Below are 12,567 nucleotides of genomic sequence, written 5' to 3'. Positions count from 1 at the left end.
AAAACACGCAGTGCTGTTATTGCTAATTTTTAAAATTCTTTGCCAGTAACCCAGAAAGAACAGCCCCGTGTGCCTGTAAACACCCACCAGCACTGCCTTGTGCTTGAGTCTCTGCTGTAGCAGTGCCCCTCTGGCTGCCTCAGTGTCACACCAGCAGTCCCAGAGTCCTTCCAGCTGCTCAAGTGTCCCACCAGCCACCCCAGTGTCCCATCAGCTGCCCAAGAGTCCCTCCAGCTGTTCAAGTGTCCCTCCAGCTGTTCAAGTGTCCCACCAGCAGCCCCACTGCCCCTCTGGCTGCCTCAGTGTTATTCTGGCAGCCCCAGTGTCCCACCAGCTGTTCAAATATCCCACCAGCAGTCCCAGTGTCAAACCAGCCACCCCAGTGTCCCACCAGCAGTCATCCCAGTGTCCCACCAGCCACTTCATTGTCCCAGCAGCCACCCCAGTGTCAAACCAGCCACCCCAGTGTACCACCAGCAGACCCAATGTCCCAGCAGCCACCCCAGTGTACCACCAGCAGACCCAATGTCCCAGCAGCCACCCCAGTGTACCACCAGCAGTCCCAGTGTCACACCAACCATCCCAGTGTCCCATCAGCAGTCCCAGTGTCCCACCAGCCACCCCAGTGTCACACCAGCCACCAGAGTGTCACATCAGCAGCCCCAGTGTCCCAGCAGCCGCCCCAGTCCATCAGCAGAGGCAGGGAGCTCTCCGGAACGACTCCCATTAACGTGCCAGCGAACAAACACCGCTTCCAAACCATGGGGGCTCCCGTGCCAGCGGCCCCGCCGGGCCTTCCAACAGCCCGCGGGCCGGGGCCGGACCCGGCAGCGGCACTCCGGAGACGGGCAGCGCCACGGCGCGCAGGGACACGGGAGAGGGACACGGGAGAGGGACACGGGGGGACACAAAGGGACACAAAGGGACACAAAGGGACACAAAGGGACCCGGCCGGGCCCGCGCGCTGTTGCCGTGGCAACCGGGCCCGGAAGCGCCGCCTGCGCCGGAAGTGCGTCAGACGCTGCGCGCGCCGGAAGCGCCGCGCGCGTGTCCGCGGCCCGGCCCGAGCGCTCCGGGCCTGTCCCGGCACCGGCACCGAGACCGGCACCCTCACGGCACCGGCACCGAGACCCCCACAGCACCGGCACCGAGAGCGGCACCCTCACGGCACCGGCACCGAGACCCCCACAGCACCGGCACCGAGAGCGGCACCCTCACGGCACCGGCACCGAGACCCCCACAGCACCGGCACCGAGACCGGCACCCTCACGGCACCGGCACCGAGACCCCCACAGCACCGGCACCGAGACCCCCACAGCACCGGCACCGAGACCGGCACCCCCACAGCACCGGCACCGAGACCCCCACAGCACCGGCACCGAGACCCTCACAGTACCGACACCAGCATCGACACCGGCATCGGCACCCCTATAGCACCGATACCGGCACCCACACCAAGACCCCTACAGCACCGGCACCCACACCGGCACCATGGTGAAGCCACGCTACAAGGGCCGCTGCTCCATCAACCCCTCCCGCGCCAGCACCAACCCCGGTACGGGCGGGACCGCGGGCCGGGCGGGCCGAACCGGGCCGGGCCGAGCCGAGCCGAGGCTGATGTTCTCTTGTCTCCGCAGATCGCGTCGGCGGCGAGGGAGGGAACAACATGCGGGACCGAGCGACCATCCGGCGCCTCAACATGTACCGGCAGAAGGAGCGCAGGTGGGCAGCTGAACGTGGCCCGGCCGCGGTCCCGGTACCGGCCGGGCACGGCCGCGCCAGGGACAGGCGACAAAACGCCTGGGTGATGGCACGGCGTGTGTTCTGTAACCCCGTGAGCTGGGAGCCCGGTCCCGAGCCCGATCCCGAGCCTGATCCTGAGTCTGGTCCTGAATCCTGAGCCCGGTCCCGAGCCCGGTCCCGAATCTGATCCCAGCCCAGTCCTGAGCCCAAGCCTGACTCTGATCCCGGGCCCGGTCCCGAGCCCAGTCCCGAGCCTGATCCTGAGTCTGGTCCTGAGCCCGATCCTGAGCCCAGTCCCAAATCTGATCCCGAGCCCGAGCCTGATCGCCAGCCTGCTCCCGAGCCTGATCTTGAGCCTGATCCTGAGCCTGGTCCCAAGCCTGATCCTGAGCCTGGTCCCAATCCCGAGCCTGATCCCGAGCCTGCTCCCGAGCCTGATCTTGAGCCTGATCCTGAGCCTGCTCCCGAGCCTGATCCTGAGCCTGGTCCCGAGCCTGAGCCTGGTCCCAAGTCTGATCCTGAGCCTGGTCCCAATCCTGAGCCTGATCCTGAGCCTGATCCTGAGCCTGCTCCCGAGCCTGATCCTGAGCCTGGTCCCGAGCCTGAGCCTGGTCCCAAGTCTGATCCTGAGCCTGGTCCCAATCCTGAGCCTGATCCCGAGCCTGATCCTGAGCCTGGTCCCAATCCTGAGCCTGATCCCAATTCTGATCCGGAGCCTGGTCCCGAGCCTGGTCCCAAGCCCGATCCTGAGCCCGAGCCCGATTCTGAGTCTGGTCCCAAGCCCGATCCCGAGCCTGATCCCCAGCCTGATCCCGAGCTCTCCCCAGCCCAGGGATATCTCTGGTCCCAGCGATACAGCCGGAAAATACTTGATACATCTGTGTGGAGAGACCCAAAGCACACAGAATTCCCGAATTTCCCAGAGCAGCACAGCTCAAAAGCTGCCCCCAAAACACCTGGAGAGCCTCAGCTCCCCTCAGCACCTCCACAGAGGATCCCCCTGTTCCCCTCTGTGCCACACTGAGAGATCCATGGCAGGGAGCAGCACCCACGAGTCTGTGCCGTGGCAGTTCTGAGAGCCCTGTTTTGCATCAGCACGTTTGGTTTTTTTGCCAAATTTCCCACTGTTTGCAGAGCAGATGGGGGAAGGGATTTTGAGATATTGCTGAATTAAACCAGGTCCCACCCTGTGTCAGCGGGTGAGCAGAACTGGTTAAAAGGCTTTGTGATGGAACACAGTGAGATTTTCCAGAAAACAGCAACTTTTGCAGCCCCAAAAGCCCTTCCTGGGCTGCACCAGCAGCTGCAGGGAGGGTCTGGCCAGGCTGGAGGAGACCACAGGTTGGGATAATTCACCCCCATGGAATGCAGGGCAGCACCACTGCAGGGGAAGGGTCCCTCTGCACTCTGTGCCTCTGCTTCTGGCCCGGTGCACACAGGGGCTGGAGGGGTCACTGCTGCCCTTTGTGCACTGATGTGTCTTCATTTGTCCCCTAGGAACAAGCGTGGCAAAGTGATCAAACCTCTGCAGTTTCAGTCAACCGTGGCGCCAGGCACCGTGGCCAGAGTGGAACCAAATATCAAATGGTTTGGTGAGTTTTGGCCAATTTCCAGGCTCAGCAAGCTTCAAAGCTGTTGAACTTAGGGTGTTGCAAGGTGTTTGTTTCAGAATGGTGGTTTGAGAGTTGTGAGGGAAGGTGAGGGACCCCTGCTGCTGTTGATGCTTTGTGGGGCTACCTAAAAATAGGGGACAGACAAAATTAAGGCAATAAAAAGCAGTTCTATTCATTGAAGGGGTTTCAGGTACATTTCAGGCAGACAAAGCCCGCCCAAGGGGCTACACCCAAAAATGGACAATGGATCACAGGTTTTCATACTTCTAATATGTTTGGTCTATTTGCATATTGGGGGTGCATCTTCCAATTACAGCTTCAGCTAATGAGGTCATTTACCCCAAGTTTGCTCCCCCCAACTCACTTTTGTTTCCATCTCTCAGGGCCTGAGGCAGTGAGGTGTCCTTGATTGCCAGGCCTGGAGAGGAATTGTTGTGTCTGCCCCAAATGGGAAAGCAGCAGCTCACACTGCACGTGGAGTTTGGAGTTATGCACTAAAGAGCTAGAGGATTACAAATAAATGGAAAATAGAAAAGCTCAAATCCTAAGCATCATTTTCCCCCTTGCTTGTACCTGTGCTTTGGGGCTTTGCTTTCCACACACTCCCCTAAGGATGATTATTTTGGCTCCTTTTTTGTTCCCCATGGTTTGCCCATATATATGGCTGTTAAATGTCCTAGAGATACTTTTAAATTAGATTTCCTATAAATGGTGGGAAAGAAAGGGATTGGCTGCCTATTTGGGCTTGGTTTCAAGTAAAACCCTTTGAGTTTTCAGTGGTCTTTTTGTTCCTAGATGGAAAGTTGATGTTTTATTATGTCCCCAGTTGGAGCAGATGAGATCAGGAACAGCCAGGTGCAGTGTTTGTTCTTTACACTCAGGAAATACTCGTGTGATCAAGCAATCATCCCTACAGAAATTCCAGGAGGACATGGAGACTGTGATGAAGGATCCTTACAGGGTGATCATGAAGCAGAAGAAGCTGCCCATGTCCCTGTTCTATGACCGGATCAAACCACACGTGGGTATCACTGCCTGTGCACGTGTGTGCACACCTGTGAGCAGCTGTGCTCTCCCTGCTCAGTCTGAGGAAACGATGGCTTCTGGAAGGGACAGCTGTACTGGATTCCTTGGGGAAGAATGGTTCTAATTCCCTGTCACTGTGGCCATCAAGTGTGAGGGAAAAGAAAGATACATTCTTTAATAAATGTTTCATTTCCCAATAGGAAATTACCTCAAAAATTCTTCCCTGTTAGGTGGGGAGGCCCTGGCACAGGGTGCCCAGAGCAGCTGTGGCTGCCCCTGGATCCCTGGCAGTGCCCAAGGCCAGGCTGGACAGGGCTTGGAGCACCTGGGACAGTGGAAGGTGTCCCTGGCCATGGCAGGGGGTGGCACAGGGTGGGCTTTAGGGTTCCTTCCAGCCCAAAGCCTTCTCTGAGTCTATGACAGGTTATGATACTATCATATTATGGTCTGATTTCTGATAAGTTAGTGTGCCAGCTGATGTTCTAACAGTTCCTGGGCCTTTCTTGAGGCTGCTTCACCCTGCAGACACTCATGTGATGAATTTGAACTCAGATGTGTTTTATCCTGTATCAGAAATTCTTGTTCATTCAGCCTTGATTTCTAGTATGTCAAGTTTTAGTTATTGCCATTTTTTTTTCACGGTGTCTAAACCATTATTTTGGACTATTGGTAGCTATTATATCATATGGAAACTTTGTAAGTTCATGTCATAAGAACATTATTTAAATTAGGGAAAAGGTTGTGTTAAAACATGCATTACAAGAACAAATTGCTGCTTTCAGCCATGGATTGTGTGCTGTTCCAAGACAAGCTGGCTTTCATTCCAAGCTTTAAAATCTAGTTTTGATTGTAATTATCCTTGACAAAAATCTGAGAATTTGGCGAGATTTGTGCTCTTGTTAGAAAAACAAGAAATGATCAAAGATAGCAGCTGAATTTTCATCACAGTGGTTGTAATTGCATTTGACACCATTTATGGTGGAAGAACTGAAGCATGGTTTGTTGGCAAGTGCAGAATGTTTTGTTGCTTATTAAGTATCCACTCTTGTGTTTCTGGAAGCTTGAGCTGGAAAACTCAAACATTGTTAGGGAAGTGCCTGTCACTTGTTACAGGCTGCCAGGGCTGTGTAGAAAACTCAAACATTTTTAGGGAAGTGCCTGTCACTTTTTACAGGCTGCCAGGGCTGTGTTGAACTTGGGGCTCCTTCCCTGTGTGTCACGAAAGATGGGGGGAAACGGTGCTTGGGGCTTTTTTTTTTTTAACCAACCTCTTTTTCCTCAGACCTCCAGAGTTCACATTCTTGACACAGAAACATTTGAAACAACGTTTGGCCCCAAATCACAAAGGAAAAGACCAACTCTGTCTGCAAGTGATGTGCAGTCTCTGGTGGAGAATGCTGAGGCCTCGTCAGAGTCTTATGACCAGGGCAAGGACCGAGACCTGGTGACAGAGGACACTGGTGTAAGGTGACTGGAAAGGAAAAATGATTCATTGTATGTATGTATGAAAAGCCAGCCTGTCTTTAAAGAAGGATCTGGTACCTCCATCAATGCTGTTACTGTGTGAGGAGGAAGGAAAAGGAGATTACTGAATTTGGGATTTTGGCTAAATACCAACTTCTGTTTGGGCTTTGTCCCCCCATTTGTCTGCAAATGGCTTAAGAGAAGATCTTGACCCTGTGTCTGTGGTTGCTGATGTTTATGGTGATGTCTTCTAGGGATGAAGCACAAGAGGAAATCTTTAAGAAAGGACAGTCCAAAAGAATCTGGGGTGAGCTCTACAAGGTAAATGGCACTTGGAGTTTGCAGCAGTCACATCTGCCAGCCTTTACACAGCACTGGGCTTCAGCACTGAAATCCTGTACAGCAACAGTGAGAAAAACGCAAAAAGAGTAGATTTTAATTTCTAAATCTCTGCCTGAGTGAGCTTGATTCTCGAGCTCTTGTCCTACAGGAACAAACATTCTTAAAATACATGATCCAGAAGAGGTCTGTCAGAGTGAAGGTATAAGTTGCTATTGGATTCCTGGAGCTTTACCATAAGTAAAAGAGTAATGTTTCCTTAAGTTTCTTTAGGCTAAAAACATCTGGCATATTGGTGGGGTCATCTTGGGAGAGCTCTGACCCTAAATTCTCCATGAGCCACCATGGCTGCCAGAGAAATGGAGACTGAATTGGGGTGGTATGAGCAGTTTGTGTGCTCTCAGTGACTCTTAGGTGTGAAATTGCTTGACTTTTTGCTCTGAATTTCTGAATGTAGCTTAAAACCTTTTCATTTGGATCTAAAAGCATTGGGAATGGTTGAGCAAAACAGATTTCAGTAAGAGGCTGCCAAAACTGCAGGAAAAAGCTGTGAAACAAATTTACTTGGCTTGAAACAAGTTGTAAAATGACAGCTCCCTGCTGTAGTTGTTTCGTGGACTAACAGCAGGTTCCTGCTTGGTTGTGTGTTTCATATTGGTCCAGAAAATATCTTTTATACCCTGATCCATTATGAAATGGTAGAAGGGAGTTGTTGCTGAATGGATGATGAACACTGGGGGTTTGTGTGCTGCAGCACTTTAATTTTCCGATTTGGGTGTAGTGTTTTTTTCCCTGGTGCATAAGAACAGGTAAAATTTGTTCAGCTGTCCTAGCTGAATTTAGAGGGGGTTTAGGAGAGGAGAGAGTAGAGCATCAAGGGATGTTAGTCTGAACTTCACTAGTCTGTGGGGAAGTAGCAGTTTGTGAAGGATACAAGGTTTTTAAAGTAATGAAGTAGTTTCAGATATGACTAATTTTCCTTTGGGAGGTACAGATATATTGCTTTCTGCAAAATTCATTACTTCTGTGTGTATTTTTTTATTTTTCAGGTGATTGACTCATCAGATGTTGTTGTTCAAGTTCTTGATGCCCGGGATCCCATAGGCACTCGCTCCCCTCATGTGGAATCCTACCTTAAAAAGGAGAAGCACTGGAAACATCTCATTTTTGTCCTGAACAAATGTGATCTCATTCCTACCTGGGCCACTGTAAGCACAGTCCTGGCTGTTACTCTGTGGACCTTCTTTGTTCCTGCTGTGGCTGTGCTGTAGCTCCGTGCCAGTCCCCATGCTGCTCTGGAAGGGCGTACTGCAACTGGGGCGCTGGGAGTTCTCTGCTTGCCTGCAGTAAAAGTAACAATTACCATGTAAATCTGTCCAAGTTTGGCCAAGTTGAGCAACACACGCCAGCCACAAATTCCCTACTTCCTCTGTCTGGATTTAACAGTTCAGCTGTTGTCTCCAGAGTGTGCTAAATGTTAGTCTGCCTAGGATCCATATCCACCCCAGCTGGTTTGCTTTATGTCATTAAACTAATGAGTTTTAGCTAGCAGTGAAGGCGTTTTTGGGAAATTGTTTGTCTTTAATACAAACAATACTCAGGGCTTTTAGCTGTCGGGCTGGGGAAGTGCTTCAAAGGTTCTTCCCTAGCAATGCTCATGGCCAGTTGCAGCTGTGAGCCCAGTGCAGATGCTGTGTCCTCCTCTCTGAGCACAGAGTGTCACTCTCCAGCCCCAGGTCTCTAACTCAGTTCCCTTTGCCTCTCCAGAAACGCTGGGTTGCTGTCCTTTCCCAGGAGTATCCAACACTGGCTTTCCATGCCAGCCTCACAAACCCATTCGGCAAAGGTGCTTTCATACAGCTCCTTAGGCAGTTTGGAAAGGTACAAAACCATTTTGGGGATCTGTGGTTGGTTTGGAGGGTTACTGTGTATGTTGTCTTTTCCTTTGTTAGCGTTTGGGGTTCAGAACTGCAGTGGTAGTTCTGTCCCTTACTCCAGGATGTAAAAGGATCTGTTATTTCTCACCAGTTACACTCTGACAAGAAGCAGATCAGTGTGGGATTCATTGGTTACCCCAACGTTGGCAAGAGCTCAGTGATCAATACCCTGCGCTCCAAGAAGGTCTGCAGCGTGGCCCCCATTGCAGGGGAAACAAAGGTAGGAACATCCCAGCATTAAAGGTACAAATGTGGTCATGTGGAATCAGCCTAATGACCTTGTCACGTTCTGCACTGACCTGCACAGGTTGTGTGACCCTGAGGAGGGGCTAATGGACAGTCCCTGCTCTGAGGCACTGCTCACGCAGCATTCCCACACTCCCACTCTGCCACAGGGCTGTGATGGGAGTGCTCAGCTGTGCTCACTCCCTGTCTGTGCTGGGTCAGGCTCTGTTTCTCTGACTCTGGTCTTCAAAAATGAGCCAAGGCCTGTGTGGAAGGTGCTGATGGGGAGCTGCTGATCTCTTCCAGGTGTGGCAGTACATCACCTTGATGCGGCGGATCTTCCTCATCGACTGCCCTGGGGTGGTTTATCCATCAGGAGACTCAGAGACAGACATTGTGCTGAAGGGAGTGGTATGTGTCTGCACTGGCTGCTGGAAGGCTTTGCTTGTTACTGTGGTGGTCTCAGAGGATTGATCCTCTGCTGATCCTCTGCTCTCTTTTTCAGGTTCAAGTTGAAAAGATTAAGAACCCTGAAGACCATATTGGTGCTGTGCTGGAAAGAGCCAAAGCAGAGTACATCAGGAAGACATACAAAATTGATTCCTGGACGGATACAGAAGATTTCCTTGAGAAACTTGCTGCTAGGACTGGAAAACTGCTAAAGGTGTGCCAGCTTCCTGCATTTGCAGGCTGGAAGAGTGTTTGTCCTGTTCTGAACATGGCAATGTTTCTGTTGCTCACGGGGCATGGGAGGGCTGTGTGCCCTGCAAACATGGACATAAACTGTCCCTGTTTTTCTCAGGGTGGTGAGCCTGACTTGCAGACTGTGAGCAAGATGGTTCTCAATGACTGGCAGAGGGGCAGAATCCCTTTCTTTGTGAAGCCACCGAATGCAGAATCAGGTCAGCCAGATCCCCAGGTAAGAATGTGATGGTTGTGCCTCCTCTTCCCTCCTATTTGATTTTCCTAATGGTATTCACTGCTGCTTTTCCCAGAGTGCCATGGAACTCGTGCAGTGCATGTCGTGGGCTCTGCCCAAGCTTGGTCCTTCAGGTGACACCTGAATTTGGTGATGACCAGGTAGCAGTGCTCTTTACAGAGATTCTGAGTCATTACTGACTACCAGAAATGTCAGTAATCATGTTGTCATCTTAGGTTTTTTCCAACAAGAGAAAATGGAAGTTGTTCCTGGAGGTGGTGGGACAGACTTTGGGGATAATACATCCTGCTCTTCCTTGCAGCCTCCTGTGTTGGAAGCCTCTGTGACATGCAGCCAAGATAACACTGAGGAGAAAGTCTCTGAGCTGGTGGCATCAGGTGTGGAGCCAGCAGAAGAGGAGAACAACACAAACACTGAAATCAGGCAGCTCATGTCCCAGGTTCGGCAGAACTTCGGCAGGATTAACGTGGCACCTCAGTTCTCAGAAGAAGACTTGGTTCCTGTGGATGTGCCAGGTTTTGATGACACAGACAATGATTCCTCTGGAGAAGAGGAGGAGGAGGAGAAAGAAGAGAATGAGCAACATCAGGATCCAGGAGGGGAGGAATTGCAGGTGGCTGCACCTGCAGCCCAGGAGAGCTCTAAAGCAGTTCTTAAGGCATTAGAGGACAAGATTGCAAAATACAAAAAATTTTTGGATAAAGCCAAGGCCAAGAGATTCTCAGCAATAAGGTACCTGAATCTGTCCAATACATTGCAGAGGGGAAAGGGTTGATGAGGCTGTGCTGTAGTTTGACTCCATTTCCGATTTGCTTGATGAATTCCCCTGTGCTGCCACATACAATTGCCACAGCTTATCTGGCTTAGCTGTAAGGGTTGGAAATTGGGCCAAGTAGCAGTTTGCTTTCGAAAGATTATTCCAAGAGCTGCTATTTACCAGCAAGTTAAAAATGTTTTTGAAAAGCTGCCTCTTAAACTATGGATTAGAGTTAGCATTATCTTGGTTTCTTGGGCAGCAGTACTGCATCCTTGGATCTCTCCTTGATGCTAGGTAATCCCAAGGCTGGGTATGCCTGGGCCTTTTTGCATGTGCAGTGAATCCTGGCCCATACAGCAGGCCCAGTTTTAGTAAAGCTCACCCACCAGCCTTGTGAGGATGGAGATTTCAAGGTTTAAGTGCTACATTTTCTCTCTCGTACAGCACAAAAGCGCAGTAACTCCAGCAACAATGGTATTGCAATATTCTGGTGCAAAGATTGGCTTTGTTGCTGACAGAAGACTGGGATCTGCTGGAGTCTGATGGCTTCTCAGAGGTGGTCACTGTTTGTGTAACAATAATCTTTTATTGCTGGTTTTATCTTCCATAGAATCCCCAAGAGACTGAGTGACATAGTGTTTGCAAAATCCATGGAGAAGGCTGAAGAACCCAAAGAAACCGAAGACGGAGGTAAAACAAGATTAGTAGATGTTCTTAATCTACATTTGGAAATCCTATGAGCCAGAGAAAAAAATGGCACTAAGGGTAGAAACATCCACTGGCTCCTGTGTGCAAGATCTTTTCCCCTAAAACTACTTAAATCTCCCTTTAGCTGCCCCAAGGGCTGCTGCTAACCTGGTATAGCCTTCCTGTAGAGCAGCTGTGTGTGATGGGAGGTGTCCCTCTCAGGGAGGGAAGATACACTGAAGGCAAGTTTTGAGTTCCAACAGCCTGGGCTCCAGGCAGGCTGCAGCCAGAGCAGCTCCCATTCCCTGGGGTGTTACAGGAAGGAGTGGATGGGGTTTGAGATGTCATAAAAGCAGAGATACTTCAGGCTGTAGGTTTTTACTGAGGCTTCAGTTGTTGTAGTCAGTTTGAGTAAAGGCACAATCTGGTGGGAGAGCTCTGTCCTGACAGGACTGTGGAATTCTCCTGGACTTGGATGGGGCTGGAGCAAGCTGCTTCTCGAGAGCAGTTTTCACAGGAATAGCTGTGATGCTCTTGTGAGGAGCATTCATGTTGTTTTGGTAGAAGCTCTTAAATACAGCCAAGGGAATGTGTTGAGGTGGTGACCTCAGCCTGAAGTTCTTCAAACTAATGAGTGTTCTGGAAGATACCATGTGCATGATCTTTGCTGTTTGCAGGCAGCACAGAGAAGAAAAGAAAGAAGAAAGAAGAAGAGGAAAGTGATGATGATGATGACCAGTTGGGTAAACAGCCTCGTAAGAAACTCACATCCAAAGAAGTAAGTGTGCTTTCCTGCAGTACTACTGAGCAGGGAAATGAGCTTTTTTATCCTTGGCGATGTCACTAAAGAGCCTGTTGTCACTAAAGAGCTTTGAGACTTTGAGAATGAAAGCAAAATTCTGCTATGAATGTTCTGTGACAACTTCTGTCAGCTCCCTTTACCTGACTATGCACACCAGATTGAATCTTGTATCTTGCTGTAAAGACTGAAGTGGAGCTTAGTCTTGTAAGAGCAGGGGGTGGGTTCCGTATAGAGTCACATCAGTAACATTTTGTTTGAAATTATTTATTTTACTTAATGCATGTGGAATGCAAAGTGAACACCATTGGAAAGTTGCAGACACTGAGGCTCTGGATGCTGGGGATTTGCTAATGTGTTTTGTGTTTGCAGAGGAGACGAGCCGAGAGGCAGCAACGCTCCAAGAAAGTCGGAGTCCGCTATTATGAAACTCACAACGTGAAAAATAAGAATAAGAACAAGAAAAAAACTGGCTTGGAGGGACAAAGATCAAAGCACAAAAAATACAAACATAAGCAATAGCTGCTTATTCTATTAAATTTTACATAAAACAGCTCTAGTATGCGGTGGCTTTTTTTACTATAAAACTTGCGGTTCCTGTTCAAAGCCCAGTGTGACCGGTCTGTCCTGGCCCCAGGAGCAGCATCTCTCTCTTTGTTTCTGCATCATCTGAAAGTTCTTTGTGCAGTTGGAGCTGATGGTATTTCCACATCGCTGTCCCAGGCCAGCAAACACTGCAGTAGCCAAAGAGCTCTTACAGTGTTGCTCAGTGGTGGGCTTTCGGTGGGTTTTTTTTCTGGAAATTTGCTTTATGGGGTTTTTCACATGACTACGGGGAATTCTCGTTCCCGTGTTCACCTTCTGTGTAACCAGCTGCTCACAGAGGTTCCTCAAGCAGGGATTTCATTTGCTTCCACTGAGAAGTGAATCTATGACTGGATCAGGCCCCTTCATTTCACCAGAAACAGTCACACCCCAAGCTTTGATGTCGCCTGTGCTCAGTTACTGCTGATGGTTCTGACAAGGGATTTCCATCA

General features: G+C 50.3%; 1 protein-coding gene across 2 annotated transcripts; it reads left to right on the top strand.

Annotated features, from left to right (window-relative positions):
* Window positions 1–1,013: 1,013 nt before the first annotated feature.
* GNL2 (G protein nucleolar 2) lies at window positions 1,014–12,085 on the top strand. 2 transcript variants are annotated; one of them, XM_021554765.3, is made up of 16 exons: window positions 1,014–1,555; window positions 1,638–1,722; window positions 3,241–3,335; window positions 4,238–4,377; window positions 5,665–5,849; window positions 6,101–6,167; window positions 7,235–7,393; window positions 7,953–8,066; window positions 8,214–8,342; window positions 8,654–8,758; window positions 8,853–9,011; window positions 9,150–9,266; window positions 9,589–10,019; window positions 10,655–10,734; window positions 11,409–11,509; window positions 11,903–12,085. In XM_021554765.3, the coding sequence occupies exons 1-16, from the start codon at window positions 1,492–1,494 to the stop codon at window positions 12,050–12,052; spliced, it is 2,181 nt and encodes a 726-aa protein (XP_021410440.1). In that variant the 5' UTR covers window positions 1,014–1,491; the 3' UTR covers window positions 12,053–12,085. The 2 variants fall into 2 exon arrangements, with proteins under 2 accessions (XP_021410440.1, XP_077644592.1); XM_077788466.1 differs by having other exon boundaries at window positions 11,406–11,509.
* Window positions 12,086–12,567: the final 482 nt, after the last annotated feature.

Source organism: Lonchura striata, chromosome 26, assembly GCF_046129695.1.
Source record: "Lonchura striata isolate bLonStr1 chromosome 26, bLonStr1.mat, whole genome shotgun sequence".
NCBI lineage: Eukaryota > Metazoa > Chordata > Aves > Passeriformes > Estrildidae > Lonchura > Lonchura striata.
The sequence above is the reverse complement of the archived record's forward strand: the minus strand, read 5'-3'. Positions and strand labels throughout refer to the sequence as shown.

Coding starts and splice junctions, on each gene's coding strand:
- GNL2 (XM_077788466.1), top strand. CDS start 1,492: ATGGTGAAGCCACGCTACAAGGGCCGCTGCTCCATCAACCCCTCCCGC. Junction 6,168..7,234: donor TCTGGGGTGAGCTCTACAAG/GTAAATGGCACT, acceptor TTTATTTTTCAG/GTGATTGACTCATCAGATGT. Junction 7,394..7,952: donor TCATTCCTACCTGGGCCACT/GTAAGCACAGTC, acceptor TTGCCTCTCCAG/AAACGCTGGGTTGCTGTCCT.